We start from the raw sequence: 16347 nt of genomic DNA on the forward strand, positions 1-16347 counted from the left end.
GTGTGTGTGTGAGATTTAGATTGCCTTCTCAAATTCAGCTGTTAAAAAAGAACAAAATATGTGAGTTTGAAGGGGAAAAAAGCCAAAAAGAAAGAAAAAGAGGCAGAAAGAGTTAGCAAATTGACCCCGAATATGAATAAGTAGTTAATAATATGGATGGATGGATGGATGGATGCAAGGATGCAATATAACTATGATAAACATAGAGCAGACATTCACAGCATGCGGTTTGCTACGAGTCTATAATGCATACACAGCCACATCCATCATTATATTAAAAGAAAGGGACAAATTAATATATTCATAGTTGCATAACTATATTTAACAACTCTCTGATTCTGCATACATAATCTTTCTTTTCTAGAGGAAAGGGAACGGCTATATTTTCTATAAAGTATTCTTGTTCTCTTGGTAAATAATGAAAAACTGCTGTTTCAAAGATTCAATTCAACACTCAATGTGAGCACAAAGTTGGTGGCTGCAATAAGGTAGAAAGCTGAATCAAATACAGGACACTTTTCAAATATTGCAATAAAATATAGCAACATTCATTTGCAAAATCAGCACCACTTGCTTAATTTACTGAGAGGACTACTTAATAACGACAGGGAAGCAGGAATGGAGGAACAGGATTTAAGCACGGAGTTTGAGATACATCACAAACAACAACAACTATAGAAACGGATAACTTAATAATCAACATGTCTTGCTTCTTTTAAATATAATACAGCATAAATTACAATCATCTTTGCTACAAAGTAGTAGCATTATCAAAGACACCAGAGTTCCAAAAGGTTTCATTCAAAGGCCATCATACTTTATCTTCATAACAGTAAAACACTATTTACCAAAGATACACATAACTGATCACAAGCGCTCAAAGCCATGAAATGGATAATAATAAACTTTTCACATCTCAGTGATTCCAAATTATTTTCACTTATGAGACCTATCTTATTTAAGTGGCATTTTAATGTATTTGAATCCTCCCACAACCTATTTAACTCAAACATTGTTTAACACTCCCTCTTCAATATGATTTTCAATGGTGACACGCTCTGACTCACCAAGGCATTCATCACACAGGCACATTTTATGGCTGTGGCATTTAAAAAAAAAAACTGTTTTGTTGCTGGACACAATTCTTCATTTCATGTCAGCAATGCTGAAGAAATAAATTATAATCTTACCTGTATTGTGCGTAAAAAAAAAAAAAAGAGGCTCAACAGCCTGTTGAGACTGGCCTGCCATTTACCATACCATAAAGAAGTAAATATTCTGACAATGTAATAATCTATATGTAACAAAGCTAGCTTACGCAATGCTAACTTTATGATTCTAATATGATTATTATAAGACCACTGTTTATACAGCTAAATATAGCTAAAACGTCAAAGTTGTAAATAGGCACATTTAGTTGAGGGACAGTTGAAGCTTGTAAAATACAAATAAAGTTTTTATTAAAACCATATTAACCAAGGCTGCCTTATCAAGTACTTTGTATTTCACTTTGGTAAGACTCAAAGTGAAACCTTCTAAAAAGTTTGATAGGAATACCTAAAAAGTCGCTTAAAAATGTTTTACTTTAATATTCAACTTCAGTTATTCTGGGTTTAAAGTAGCATAACTGTGACTTTGTAGATCTGACCTTTTATGTCTTTTCTTATGTGTCTATACCGTCAAGTGGGTAAAACTAATACAAGCAATGTAACATGAGGCCTTACAGTGTGTCATCATGACTGACACCTCAATTTTATAGCAGCAAGACTGTAACAAACCTTAAATGACAGAAAAAAAGCTATTTCCATTATGCTGATTTCACTCCACATCATCATCAACATCATCTCCCATGTTTGATTCTAATTTCAATGTCAATCACACTTTTAACAATTAAATAGAAAATCTTGTATAAGGTGGTTTGACCAGTAAATACAGTGTGAAAAATGGCACACACCCGGAACAAAGGCAACACCTGCACTACATTTTAATCTGTCCGTCATTTTGCATCATTAATAATGAACTCTCTCATTTTTTTTAATCAGCTATTCTGTCACCCGACTCTGTGGTTGCCATCATGTCATTCAAAATGGCATCCAGAAATGGGAGTGGGTGCTGAAGAGCACTTGGCAAACATTCCCATGGGTGCAGTGCAGCGGTACGACAGAGCTGATGCAAACAGAAAGCTTGGATGATTCATGGCTCACATAAGAGCTTACATTAGAGGACAACTGCAGAGAGGGATATTCAAGATATGCCATTAAAGAGCGGTGGCTATGCTCTGCCTATGTGAAATAATTGGCTGTGTAACATTTCTTTTCATTTCTAATGATCCAGCAAATTCGATCTCAGAGACCCTGTGCTCTCTGTTGTTGCCATAACTTATCACACTCATCATTTGGACAGCATGGATGGGAGAACGGATGGGTACAAAAACTACCCATCAAAATACTAATAAATGATGACAACAATCTCTCACCTTGGCACCGCAATAACAACAGCACTTGTTAGCATAGAAATGGCATGATAATGGTGATGACAATCCCAAAGGTAAATAGAAAGGTGAAGAGACGGAAATGTTTTTTCTTCTGGCTATGACAGAAGGTCTGAACTCTTACCTGGTGAATGAGGAGGAGGAGTACACATGAGTACCACACCTTGGCCTTCACGCACAGAAACCCCACCTCTGGTCTTCCCACTGAAAGCACCAAGATCTGGAACAGCACACAAAGATAATCTTTCTTAGCAATACAATAAAATATACCATAGTTATATGGAATCAGTTTATTTTATCCCTGCAATCAGCCTTCAATGCCTTTTATATGATTTAGGAATGTTAAAAAAACAAATACATCAACAAACTTAAATTTTGAGCTGGGAGAACAAGGATAAAGCTTTCACCCATAGTTTGATTCCAGATGGTGATACCTTGGATTTGGTCAAGTGTTGGTTGTGTTCACAGCTTTTCATGTCACTGCACTAGCAATTCCTACTGGTTACCTAAGCAGTCATTAACCTTAATAATGGTTAAGCAAAGATCATCATCATGGTAAAAAAAAAAAAATGTATTCTCCGGCATCAAACAGTTTATATGCCTATCTACCATCACCAAGCTCCACCTGGCTCACTAGCTTCTGCATTTACATTAAATGCATTGTCCAATATGCCATGGCCAGAACAAGAAAACTGTTGAAGTTGTTAAAAATGATCATGTAGAAACACAAACAATTACTGCTGGCTGAATTAAGAATCAGCATTTGTAGAGCTGATTTTGATCATTTAATCTATGCTCTAGAAGTACATTGAAATGAATTGATTAATTGTTAAATTAAATCATCCTTACTATGATACAGCTTTTCCTAAAATGAACTCCTTTACTGACATTACAGTTTTTGTTTTTACCTAGTTGTTTTTCTGTGGAAGTAGAACCAAGCAGGTTTAATCTGAAATTCCATAACTGTAGCCCTCTAGAACCTAATACTGCCTGCTTAATTTCTAGTTGAAGCAATGCCAAAGTGTGGAAATCAAGCGACAGGCTGCTGACCCAGGGCGGGTCTCTGTGTCTCCACCACTTTCATTTTATCACTTTGAGGAGCAGTGTTTACCATCACCCTCAAACTGCTGGATAATTATGCCTCCGAGTGACTTGTAAAACCTGCATTTCTTCAAGATTTCTGACACATTTAATAATGATCATAGTTCATGGCCTTCATCTTAACATGTCGCACAAATTTCTTTATTTTTCAAAACATCAGTGTGGTCTGTTTTCTCCCCATCAAAACACAGTTAAATTTATGTACTGATAACCTTTTTTAAAAACAGTTTAGTTAAAAAAACACAAAATATATACAAAGCAAAATGTTTATTGGAACCATTATAAAAAGACTGTCAAAAAAGAATTGAGGAAGAATAAATATTTCATGTTGTATGCTGCACTTTCTAGCAGTAGAATCAACCAGGAGATACTGTCATACAACCTGGATTTGCTGGCATTCAATCGACACCACAAATCAAACTGCCATGCTGATCCATTCCTGTACTTAAAACAAGGCAGGTCCAACACTGAATAGACAGTTAATCAGCTCTAGAGAGTGTGCAAAGTTGGAACAGCAATACACTCGCTATGTGTGACTATTGTTGATTTATTTGTGCTAACAACCTGTCATCAGAGTATAGGGATGGAGAACCAATTATTGTCACCATGTTCACTATTGATTCAACAGCAGCTGTCACACAGTGTCTTTTTTGTCAGTATAGCTACCTTATACATCATATTAATTTTTTATTCAAATATAAATCATGAGTTTTTGTGGATCGGTGTTCTATACTGTAGCTTTAATCAGCTAACAGACACTAGGTAGGATAAATACATGCCATCAATTGATAAAGAGGGTAAGGACTGAAATAAATGAGCAAATAAGTAAATAAATAACACAGGACAACTGTGTATTCAACTGCTGAAGTACAACCTACAACACAGCTGTCGTACTTCGCAGTAACCAGAAGTAAGCATGTGTGTTTCTATCGATATTACTTCCCTTAAATAATTGAGCCAGGGTACGTATTGTGGAGACATGAGTCTTCTGAGAAGGATTGCCTAATTCAATAAATATTGAATGTAATTTTCTTTTTGTATTTCAATTTTGCTACTCTATATATAACCAAATACTATAACATGATAACAATTCAGTCTACAGTACAGTATATCCAGTTTAAGAGACCCATTACACTTGTTGTTGAAAACACCTAGTTCTTTCCTGGGAAACATTTCCAGGCACGAAAGAAATTATACATTTAACAATTCAGGCAGCAGCAACACTAGTTGTTTGAAATGAATAAGTCATGCTTAGCATGAACAGTAATAACTGAGAAAGAAAAAAAATCAGAAACCCACCTACATAAACCCACAGTACTTACGTCAGTCTTATTGTCAAGTGAGAAATGCAATGTAGAAGCACCACAGCTATGAACACTTAACATTAGATTTAAAATGAAAAAAATAAAGACGAAGTGGGGGGGTCAGTCATTTGACAATAATACATCCATATTAGAAGCATTAAAGTGTCAGGGAACCAGGAGACGAGGTTCAAATGAAACTCTTACTGACCTATCCTTTCCCTTTGCAAACTGTAGTTATGTAAGTTAATCAATATTAATGACTTTTTAATAATGTACAGCATGGTCATTAAAGCATCCTCAAAAATTACAAGTCAACATATGTCCATATAAATGTTTAAAATCCAGAAATGCAGTGATGAAATTTGCAGTAAGCACAGGAGCAGGTGCTCAATGCAAATGAGTTATTTCACGATCAGTATGAATTAAATCAATGGGCATTAACTACTAATCATTTCAGATTTGTAGAACATTTCAGAGTGGGGTGTGTGTGTCTTCCAATGCGCAAGTCAAAGCATCCTGTTAATTTCATTACTACTGTACTACTCAGAGTGGCTCGATACCTGAGCCTCAGCCAGACTCACGTCTGGAGAGAGAAAAGAATTCTTTGGGGAGAAAGATCAGAGGCCTTCTTTCTGCCTGCTGCCTTCAAAGACACGGCTGAAAAACAGCCCAAGTGTGAGTTCAGCAGCTCAGAATTACAAAACAAAGAGAGGAAAAAAAGTATCCTACAGAAATCTTTGGAGCAGAGCACACGACCAGTGGATAGAATATAGAGAGCCTGAGATATAGAGAACTGAACATTTCCTTATGCACTTTGACAGGTCCAATTGGCTGAGTTGAAGAGCTCTTGGATTTAGCATGCTCTGATTGAAATATAGCACATACAGTTTTAAATTGGGCGAATATTTTTCCCCATCTACAAAGAGCGTACTGTCTGTATGTTAATATACAGTGACTGTGTAACACAAGTCAAATAAGTTGAAGGTTTAAGTTCTATTTTAAGTCTTAACAACATCTAAAAGTATGTAATTACTTCTTTAAAACACTCAGTTTATGTGGAAAATAATTGCTCATGTGTATCTGAACTAGTTGAAGCAGTCGACTGTGTCAATGCATGAAAATGTGCAGTGCCAACATGAAAAGGGAAGAAAAGTTGAGCTCCACGCTGAGTGATAAATACCCACCATTTGTTATGCTGAAAGAGAGAGGGAAGGTTCTGCATCCAAATGTGCGCCGCAGGGCAACTCTTTTTGTTTCTGTGGCTAGCCCTTTGAAGGGTCACATTTTAAAGAAATGTAGACAGAGTATGAGACTATATTACGTTGATGCTGTTGACACAGTCACACAAATGTGTCACTTTATATGTTAAACGGCCATGGATAACATTAAAAGAAAAACAAATTTGGTCATTGGATGAAATGACTAAAAAGGTTTTCTGAATACAGTTTATTGAAGTTCAGGAGGTAACAACACCTACTGAACTCTCATGTTAAGTTAAACCTATTTAAGAAACAACCCCAATCAGGCAGCTTGGTAAAAAAAAATTAAGTAAATATAATAATAATACTTTACTTATTACAACTTTTTTGTACCTGATACCTGATATAACCTACTGTACTCAGATTTGACCTGATATTTGTTAATGGGAATGATGATTATTATTTCAGATAAATGCAATTTTGTATATCTTAATCTATATTACTATGACAGACTCCACAAATAGATCATTGTTTCACTGCTTCTTTAACTGTATGATGATACTACGTTCCAGCTTTACAAAAAGAATCATTAATTCTCCCACATGGACATTTTTGACTTGTTCTTCAGCTCTCACCACAACAACAGTTGGTGAGATGTGGGATTTGTTGCTGACTCAATAGTACAACTGAGATAGCCACGCATGTTTATTCAGTGAGTAATTTTTTAGGGCTGTGGTTTCAAACCCCCAGGCCACAAAAAAGTTGCTACTATACTGAACTTTAAGGAAATAATTTGGCAAAAAGAGTTGAATATTAAAGATATGATTTTATAGCAGATTATAGGCTATTTTTGCTGTGATGGCTTGAACTTGGCACAGTCTGTCTGTGCTGCATCTTTCCACTTTATGCCCTTTCACGCCCCCAACAACAGGATACCAACTGATCTGTCTGTTTTGGAACTAGAAAATCCAATTTTGTGCAAAGGTGGCTTGGGTGAAGTTGTTGATGTGTGACAAACGGGGGCCATCCTCTCAGCTGATACACCTGCCTATCAACCAAACATGACCCCAAGCATTCCCTCTGTTTAAGCCTTTATAGACTTTAAATTTTTTTTAATCTCTGCAAAATCGCAGATTCGAAGAATTGCAATATGCTATAGACTAAATGAACTTGGAGCAAATATCTACATAGACTTAATTGTCGCCACAATAAATCTGATGGATAATATAGTGTCAAGAAAATGCACAGTATTTATGCTAAACTAAAAATAGCCGCCAACGTCTCAGCTTGAAGATTAGATGCATAAATGAGTGCCTTCATGTTACATTGCTCATTTTCAGGCGAGTTTTACATACTGATTTGACACTCAAGTGGTGAGAGAGGGGGAGGAAAAGATCTGTACAGTTGAGAGGACAGATGACGTACATGTTGAGGTGCAGCTTCTGTCCCTCAGAAACTAGCAGCACTTTTTTGAAGCGCGTGTCTGTACTTTACCATCTGGACATATTTGCCTGCCAGTGCAGTCTGGCTCATATTTAATTTAGGACAGGTCTTCTTTTGATATTTGTTCACTTTTTTGATCATGCTGATGTATATAAAACTTTGTGAAAGAACAAAAGAGTAAAAAAAAAAGGAAACAGAAACATAAGGAGACTATGGTGCAGTCATAACAGAACTCTGTTTTTTTTCTGTTTTTATTTTTCAGGCTAATCTAGCCATTTGTTCCCTTGGTAACAACTGTAAGTCCCCATAACAACACATGAGACCATGTACTGCACTTTCTAGCAACAGCTCAGTGAAGAAGAAAGGCAGGCTCTCGGTAGACATGCCAATAAGGCTATTATGGTCATTGCTCCTGAGAAAACTGTAGAGAAAACCAACAATGCATTTTCCTCTGAGCATAGTGCCCCTGGTCTCTACGCGTGTGCTGCCTTAGCCTGTGATGATGTTTTGGAGTTAGGCCAGGGGATTACTGGGGGAAGAAATGTGCTTTTTGCTCTCATTTACCTTTGAGACATGGCATTTGAGGGCACATACCCTGTTAGCAGTGCAACTCAACAATATCAGATGGAGCCAATGGGAACTAAACTCAGCAACAAAACCTTACTGTAGACAGAGAGTGGTGTTTATTTACCACTTGAACCAAACAGGTTTATTTTGACACAGACAGACAAAGAGCTTGATTTTTTGCTTCGTTTGAGAGCCATGTATTTCACCCCTCTAAAACATCCTTTTTACAATTAACGTGTGTATATGCAGGTCTTTTAAACATGGGTAAACTAAAAAATATGCAAATGACTCCTTGACAGGTGTGTTTACGGTGTTTGTGTGCTACATCGCTGTAGTCCGTTATAAAGTCACATCTCACAGACTGTTACAGCTAGCATGATAATACTACATAAACATGCGGATGAGACGTTTATAAAAATCCACAGATAGAAACAGATAAAAGAGCTGCGCCAGCAAAGGGGTGAAAATTTGCAGTTCCACTCAGGTGTCATGTTTAAATCACTGCTGATTGGAGCTGGAGCTGATAAATACCTGTGACTACTGCAGAGACATTTGACTCAGGAGTGAATGCTGATCGTACCCTTTCACACTGAAGACAAAGCCATTTGTTAGAAGGTGTTAGTGGGTGTTTTGTCCAGTTTAAAAGGAGCTTACCTCTGGCAGATATACATTTTTCCAACACACACATACAACTCATTTATATTATTAGACCTTGTGTTTGTGGAATTTTAAAGATGTCTGAATGAATAAATACTCACATGCAAACTGTAAAAGAGCGTCTCGACTTAGTACTGTACCAAAGCTGTTGTCTGCTTTACACTGGTACTTCCCATAGTCAGTGATCTCACTTGCATTGGTAATAATTAAGTTCCCATGAATGAAGCTGTAACGATAATCTGCTTCGGCATCTACTTCTGTCTCATTGATGTACCAACTGAAAAACAAAAGAAGAATAGGAGATTGTAATATATTTGTAATGAATGACCAGCTAATGAGGCGTGAAAGTAGGACTACAATTTTGAGACAGACAAATATATGTCACACCTGTATGTGGGTGGTGGATTCCCCCGCGCTTCACAGTGCATCACCACTTTCTTTTCATCTGAATCCAAAGGAAAAATAACATTGTCTGGCTCCTGGATAAAAACAGGCCCAAACTCTTCACTTTCTATGAGGAAAAAAAGAGATAAAGACAAGGATCATTGCAATTATCACAATATGAGCGGCACTCAGTTTTAACATCCAATTACTTTTCGCTATTATTACACAGTTCACTTAGCGCAAGTGCATATTCCTTCCAACCCCTATTCTATTAAACAAGAAATAAGGAAGATGTACAGCTACACAGAGTGATGGAATTATAAACAACAACATGAGCCAATAACTAGCACTACATTCTACAGCACACAACTTTTTTGCTAGGTGATGATACAATATGATATATTGTATAACTGATTGGGTTGTTCAATATTAGGAAGGCATTCTAGTGATCCTCAAAGCCAGAGTCTAAGTTTGTTTTCACTGAGAGAGCCTGGAGGCTGTTGTACTTTTAAAGGAGAAAATAGAAGTGATCGTTTGTAATCATACAGTTATCATGATTCTTATAGTGAAAAACAAACATTTAAAAATGGCACATCTTTTATCTCAACCTTAAATCTATCATCCAATTACTTCCTTGTCTTTTGGACTCACTGTTGTTTGCCTTAAGTTGGCCATGAGTCAACAATGCTGTTAACATGAGTCTTAATGCACTGCGTCCTAACTTTGCAGTTATATTTCTTTAGGAATCGCACACATCTGCAGTCTCTGTGACTTGTTTCCCACTATAACCTGAATTCACATATCACAATAAAGCACATTTATTCAAACAATGATATCCTGTGGTGTACAACCATGTTAGACGAGTAACAATAACATTAGTTTAGATACTGTTAGTACATTTGTGCCAACATACTATTTATCATCTCTTCTCACTGATCTATTTCTGACCTTTTACAGAATAGTTTGACCACTCCACCACTGAAAATAGGCAATTTGTCAAGGAGGAAATGCTACAACAACACAATCGTTCCTTTTCAGTCAGTCCTCCAACATTGTTTACTATCCTCCTAATAGTCTGTGGCAGGCCTCTATTTTCTTTTATATAAGAAGCTCTACAGACAAAATTACAAGAAATAAAAGAAGTGCATGGCACAAATGTTATCCCTAATAGCGGCCCAATCTGGGATTCAGACGTTGGTCATTTCTGGGAGACAAATGCTTACCTAAAGTAGCTATTATCTTTGAGTATTAAATGGTATTACTCAATTGCAATATACAAATGAATGTAATAAAACAAACAACATATTGTCTCTACATGACAACAAGAGCAGATTTCAAATACATATGACACAATATAAACATGTTTTGTTATTTTCTTCTTACCCTTCATGTTCAAATCTAATTCTATACTGCATCAACATTAAAATTCTATTTATCTAGTGTGCTGTAGCCACATCACAGGCTGCTCATGTCATAGCATTGTGCAGGTATCCCACTGAAATTTGGAACATGGATGAGCTGCCATTTAAGGCACAGGGTGCAGTCTGCCATCAAGTTTTGCCAAAGGCAGTACCTGCCACACTTTTGTTGTTTTTGGAAGGGTGTGGTGCACATGGGGAACACATGAAAAAAAGAGTTGATAATAACCATGGCCATGAAAAATAGGAGAGATACCATAAAATAGGATTTAATGGCAATGTTTGACACAGATTAATCATACATATACTCAGATGAACATGGAAACCTCTATATAAATCAGTGACAACATAAATCAGTTTGTTACATCAGTATGTATTAAAACATCATTGTCAGAAGTGTAAATATTAAAAAAATATATAAAGTATATATAATTATGAATTCAAAAAAGATTTAACAGTTAAAGGAATGAGATTTCTTTACTGTCTAGCAACTATTTCTCTAAGTTGCTAATGGCACGCAGCCAGAGGGTGTGTTACAGAATGTTGCAATGAAATTAAAATAAAAAGTAACACTGGGATATTTTTTTCTTTTTCTAGTAACTTAAATGAAAGCTGATACAATGTTACTCAACTACACCTAAGCCACACTGTTTCTTGATCAAAGGTGCTCCTGTAAGTGATTTAAAGTGGCTCTTGTGTAAAATTCTATAAAACTCTCCTTGGCACAAATGTGCCCACATATCGATGTGCTTGTTGATCTTGTATTTTCTGGTTGATGGTCCCTGTTGCAATTCCCTTCTTTTCCTTCAGTGTGCTCTACTCTTTGATCTAGTGATGCACTTATTGTAGAAGGTTTTCTAGGTATATTGCTTCTCAGAATTTTAGTCTGCAAACGAATGAATCTGAAGCTGAATCTTGTGTTTTTCATAAGATTTGTGAAGAAGGTCAACCCAGTACACAGATAGTTAGTGATATACTCATTTATATGTGACAGCACAATACCGCAGCTGAATTTTACAGTATATCTATATTCGTGCTGTATGTTTACAGTTTTTCTCCATTGCTTAAACACTAAACCAGGCTTCTGAACTAAAATTTCAAAACCATAACTCATTTTTCAAAAAGCACACCCATTTCCCTAAACTCTACACACAAATCCCTTCATTTCTCATTGCCTACATCATGTTGAGAAAGCACTGACATTCAATATTGTTCACTCAATCAGCACAGGTTGAGGTCAATTAGCACACAATTACTCAGGTGGAAACACAAAGAGTCAAAATTGGTGACACACCAATCAGAAGAGTCAACAGATAGATAAAAGGGCCAGAGTCAGTTCATTCAGTTTTGGAACAATGGATCCAGGGAAATCTGAAGGAAGAGGTGTGGAACACTAAAGAAGAGGAAGAGGAAGAAGTGGAGGAGGAGGAATCGCAGTATGGAAAGGAGTAAGAGGTGAAGGAAGAGGAAAAGTAGGAGTTGGAGCAGGAGTAGGAGATGGAAGGAGATGAAGAACAACAATCTCTGGCCTGTCCCAGACCAAAGACAGGACGCTGGGGCAGAATAATTTGTTGTTTGGTGTATTGTACTGTATAGCACACTATGGAAAAATTTTTTTTTGCAAATGTGCAGATGTTTACGTTTGTTATTCCTTTTGTTGTGTTCATCATGTGAAAAGGTTTTTGAGGGGGAGAATCACCAGCAACATAACTAATAACCGGTTTTTGTACTATTGTTTTTTTGAGGGCTTGTGTGTTATGTCTGAGGACAAAGTTTGGTTTTTCAGAAAGATTGAATGGTTTTGAGTGGAGAGCTTCATTTTGACCTGAAAATAGGATGTTTGGGGAATTGGGTGAGAAGTTGTGTATTTGTGTTTAGAGTTTCGAGAAAAAGAGGCATAATTTCAAGAAATGTGTTTAAGCAAACGAGAAAAATTGTAAACAGATGTCTTTATATTGAGCATTAAGATTTGGGGCGCATTACATTTGATCTGGTACAGAAATAATAAAACAATGTAAGTCACCAATATTGAGTACTTCTCACTATTTAGGAAAGATCTGATGACACAAAAATAATTAAATTTTATTTTTTCTCAGGGTATCTATAATCTTGCCAACCCTTTGTCAGCAATTCACTGCTCTACAGGGAAATAAAAAGCTTTTGAAATAATACCTTAATCAGTGGGGAAAAATGAATCGATATTAAGTTGCAAACCTTGCTGTGCATATAAATAAAAGCAATTCAGTGCTTGTAGTATTACTTGTTCTAAAAAAATAGCACTTTATCGCTACATTTCTTCACAGCTCTCCGCTTATCAATCCATACGCGACCTGCCCCTGTTCAGCTTGTGGTGTGGGCCATGATGTAGGATAAAATAACTTCTATTTCAAATGAATAATGACAATAAGGATTCTAGTGCTGAGTTTCGGTTTAAACAAGAAACACGTGCAAACACTATTACAGGTTTTTACAACTGCTTACACAGGTTCAAAACTGTGTCTCCTTTTTTCAAAACTCTACGCACAATTCCCAAAAATGCACACACAAAATGCAAAATGCCTCATATCTCCTTCAAAATTAAACACTGCATTCAAAATACCATAAACACATCTCAAAATGAAGCATTGGCATCAGATGGCACTTTTTTAACACTTTTTTCATAATAGTAAATTATTGGATATACCATTTACACACCGTTGTTCTAAATCTAAAGCTCTTTTGTCTTTTATAGGCTTGTGTGTACATTTCCATACATTATTCTAGAGTGAAAGTAATCTGCTGAGAGTCTAAAAGTACACTGTAAACACTAATGCAGTTTTGAAACCGCAAATATTTATTTGGCAAAACATTACTGTTGTAATAGTAGCACAGTCTTGTATCCAGCATCATTCAAGAAAAGGAAACCATAAACATATATACAACTGCTTACACACATTTTCAAAACTACACACAATTCCCAGAGTGATAGTAATCTTCTAAGAGGTGCTGAAAAGTACTGAAAACACCTTCGGTCATTGTCAACCTGTGGTTGATCACATGATCAATAAGTGTGGCCCTGATCTCATCAGTGATGGCTCGCCTTCCTCCTCTTCTTTGCCCTCGTCCTCTTTCAAGTCATCTTCCCCCTCCTCCTCCTCGTCCAATTCTTCCTCCTTGAACTTGTCTACGTTGTCGTCCCCTGCCTCTCCCTCCTACTGACCTTTGACCTATGTATAGCTCTACTAAATACTAAAGCAGTGATTGGTTAGTGATCAGTTAAGCAGTTAGTGTTTGCACATGTGAGGAGTGGGTATGTGACCTGGTGAAAAAGTGTAGCATTTTGATTGGTTGTGTTTTGAAAAGGAAAGTAAGTCACTTCCTGTTAGATTTTTGTGTCTTAGGTAGAGAATTGCGTGTAGTGTTCTGAAAAAAAGTGAGTCAAAGGCTGAGAAACAGCTAATGGTTTTGGAGTTTGAGGTGAGGTTTTGCTCTTTGAAAAATCGTGTTACATGTAAAGATTTTGTGTATAAACATTTGTAAAAAACTTATAAGGCCCAGCAGAGCATCACTACCAAGTGATCAAGATAAAGTATCGGCTGATGTCTATGGGTCACAGACTTTAACTTCACAGAATCATACATTATTTATTTGATGACTTCCAGTTTCCAGTTACATTTTCCAATTAATTTCTGCCCTCTAATATTGGGTGATAATGAAGCTACAAATGTGACAATGTTCATCTGATGTGGATCCAAACACTCTCAAATTTAAGTTGAAAGTTGGCACTTTGAAGTTATTGTTTCATTTTAAATCAGTGCGCAGGAGCACACAGCCAAAACAACACAAATTACTGTTATCATCCTTCCTGTCTGCATGGTACTTCTGGTTTGCAGTTGACCATGATCTAAAACCATAAATAATATAGTATGCGGGGAGTGAACGAAAAGGCTATGCTTTATGCTTCAGATGCCAGGTGAAACTAACCATGGATTAGAGACATTAAACTAGTTAAAAATTGATAACTAAAGAAAAACATCTTATTAGTAACAATGTGAAAGTGTCCTTAAAATGTAAATAAATGGAGTCTATAAAGTAAAAAAAATAGTTACTTGTTAATAGTTTTTTTTTTTTTTTTTTTTTTTTAAACCTGTCCTGCCCAGCAGCCTGGTATAGAGTATAATGACCTGGATACCATATTGTGCCAGACAGATTTTACTTCAACAAGAGAGTATTAAAATACTCCTTTGTCTGTTTTATTATTTATTTAATTATGTACTGATTTGTCACTGGGCCGGACAGGGGGGCAGACACGGGGATGGGTGGGCACAAACAGAGAAAGGACAACACCTGTAAGAGAAGGGGGAAAGCGGGATGGAAGGTGGGGACAACAGGGAAAAGCTGTGGGAAACACCAATTGCAGAAAGCAACGAAACCTGCAATAGAACAGTGTGGGGGGCTTGGGGAGGAGAAAAACAACAACAACAAACAAACACAAACAAAAACAAACAATAAAAATAATAATAATAGTAAAAGACAACCAGCCGAACAGCAGCAATAAACAGCTGACATATTAAGACAACTAAGAGAACAATGAAAACAAGAAACAGTCACACACACTAAATAAGCAACACAACACAGCCACGAGAGTTGGAATAATAATTAATTTAAATAAGTAACTGGAAGAAAGGCATCAGGAATAATTCTACCAGAGACAACCTAAGTTTGTTTGTGTCTGTGTGTGTCTGTGTGCGTGTGGGTGAATGTGTCTGTATGTGTGTGTGTGTACATGTGTGTGCGCATAAGCCTGTTAAAGAATGTAGTTGTTAGTGAGAGTGGGGCGCCACGACTGTAACAGGCAGGCAAGAACCCCAGTAGCCAATAGGGGTGGGAGAAAGAAAAAGAATAAATCAAATAAAAAAAAATAAATAATTAACAAAGACTCCCAGATGCACTGCGATGCAAACGCAGAAGACCCCGACCCAAATGCCAGTTGACAACGTAATGCTGACGGAACGCAAAAAGCGTAACCCGCGGAAGAGCAGCGCCCAGACCGACCGCGGCGCGCACACATCATAGACCAGTGCCCCCCCCCCACCCAGCACCCCACCGCCGCGCAGTAAACAACCAAAATGCCCAAATGCCACGCAATCATCAACACCAATGCACAAGTGACAAGCCCAACGCGCACACTGCGCGAACACGGCGACACCCAATGCCCAGCAGCCCCCCGCGAATCCCGCGTGCGAGGTCGGGCAAACGAGAGAGAGCAAACGGAACAACACGACAGCGAAAGCCAGAGGAGAGAAACACCAGCAGCAAGTCCCAGCCCGGCAGCAAACGCGGCGCACAGGTCACCGTGCACCCGCCAATAAAAGTCCACCGTCCCCCCAACCGCCGGAAAAAACTAAGGCCGCCGGCGCCAGCCGACATCCCCCATGCCCAGCGCGCCCCCCGGCCGCCATGCAACACCAGCCAAACCAGCAACGAGGCAAAATCAACTAGCTCAGCTGCATACCACCAACAACCCACCCACCCGTCAAGGGCCGAGAACTCCAGGCACAAGCCCAGAACAAACCGGAGCACAGCCCTGCCCCGCACCCACACTGCACATCCCAAAAACTAACTATATACCTCAGTATCCAGAGGGGTCCAACAACTGGCCGACAGAGAAATGGGCAAGCACGGATCCGAGGCCAACGAAGCAAAACAGGAACGCAAACAGGTCCCTCCAAGCCAACGAGGAGATGCCTCCCCCGGACTCCAATGCACAAACTAAACGCCCAGCAGCCATTCAGAGACCCTGC

The 16347-nt window shown here is 37.8% G+C and overlaps 1 protein-coding gene across 7 annotated transcripts in view; it reads right to left on the reverse strand.

Annotated features, from left to right (window-relative positions):
* The window catches only part of cntn5 (contactin 5), a 118378-nt gene that overhangs the window by 53838 nt on the left and 48193 nt on the right, over positions 1–16347 (reverse strand). For all 7 annotated transcript variants that reach the window (XM_046074226.1, XM_046074231.1, XM_046074230.1 and 4 more), the window contains exons 4-6: positions 9150–9273; positions 8864–9039; positions 2616–2711 (exon numbers count right to left, since the gene is read on the reverse strand). In XM_046074226.1, coding sequence (XP_045930182.1) covers positions 2616–2711; positions 8864–9039; positions 9150–9273 — 396 coding nt within the window. The remainder of the gene's footprint in view (positions 1–2615; positions 2712–8863; positions 9040–9149; positions 9274–16347) is intronic.

The sequence above is a fragment of the Micropterus dolomieu genome, linkage group LG17 (assembly GCF_021292245.1).
Source record: "Micropterus dolomieu isolate WLL.071019.BEF.003 ecotype Adirondacks linkage group LG17, ASM2129224v1, whole genome shotgun sequence".
NCBI classification, from domain to species: domain Eukaryota; kingdom Metazoa; phylum Chordata; class Actinopteri; order Centrarchiformes; family Centrarchidae; genus Micropterus; species Micropterus dolomieu.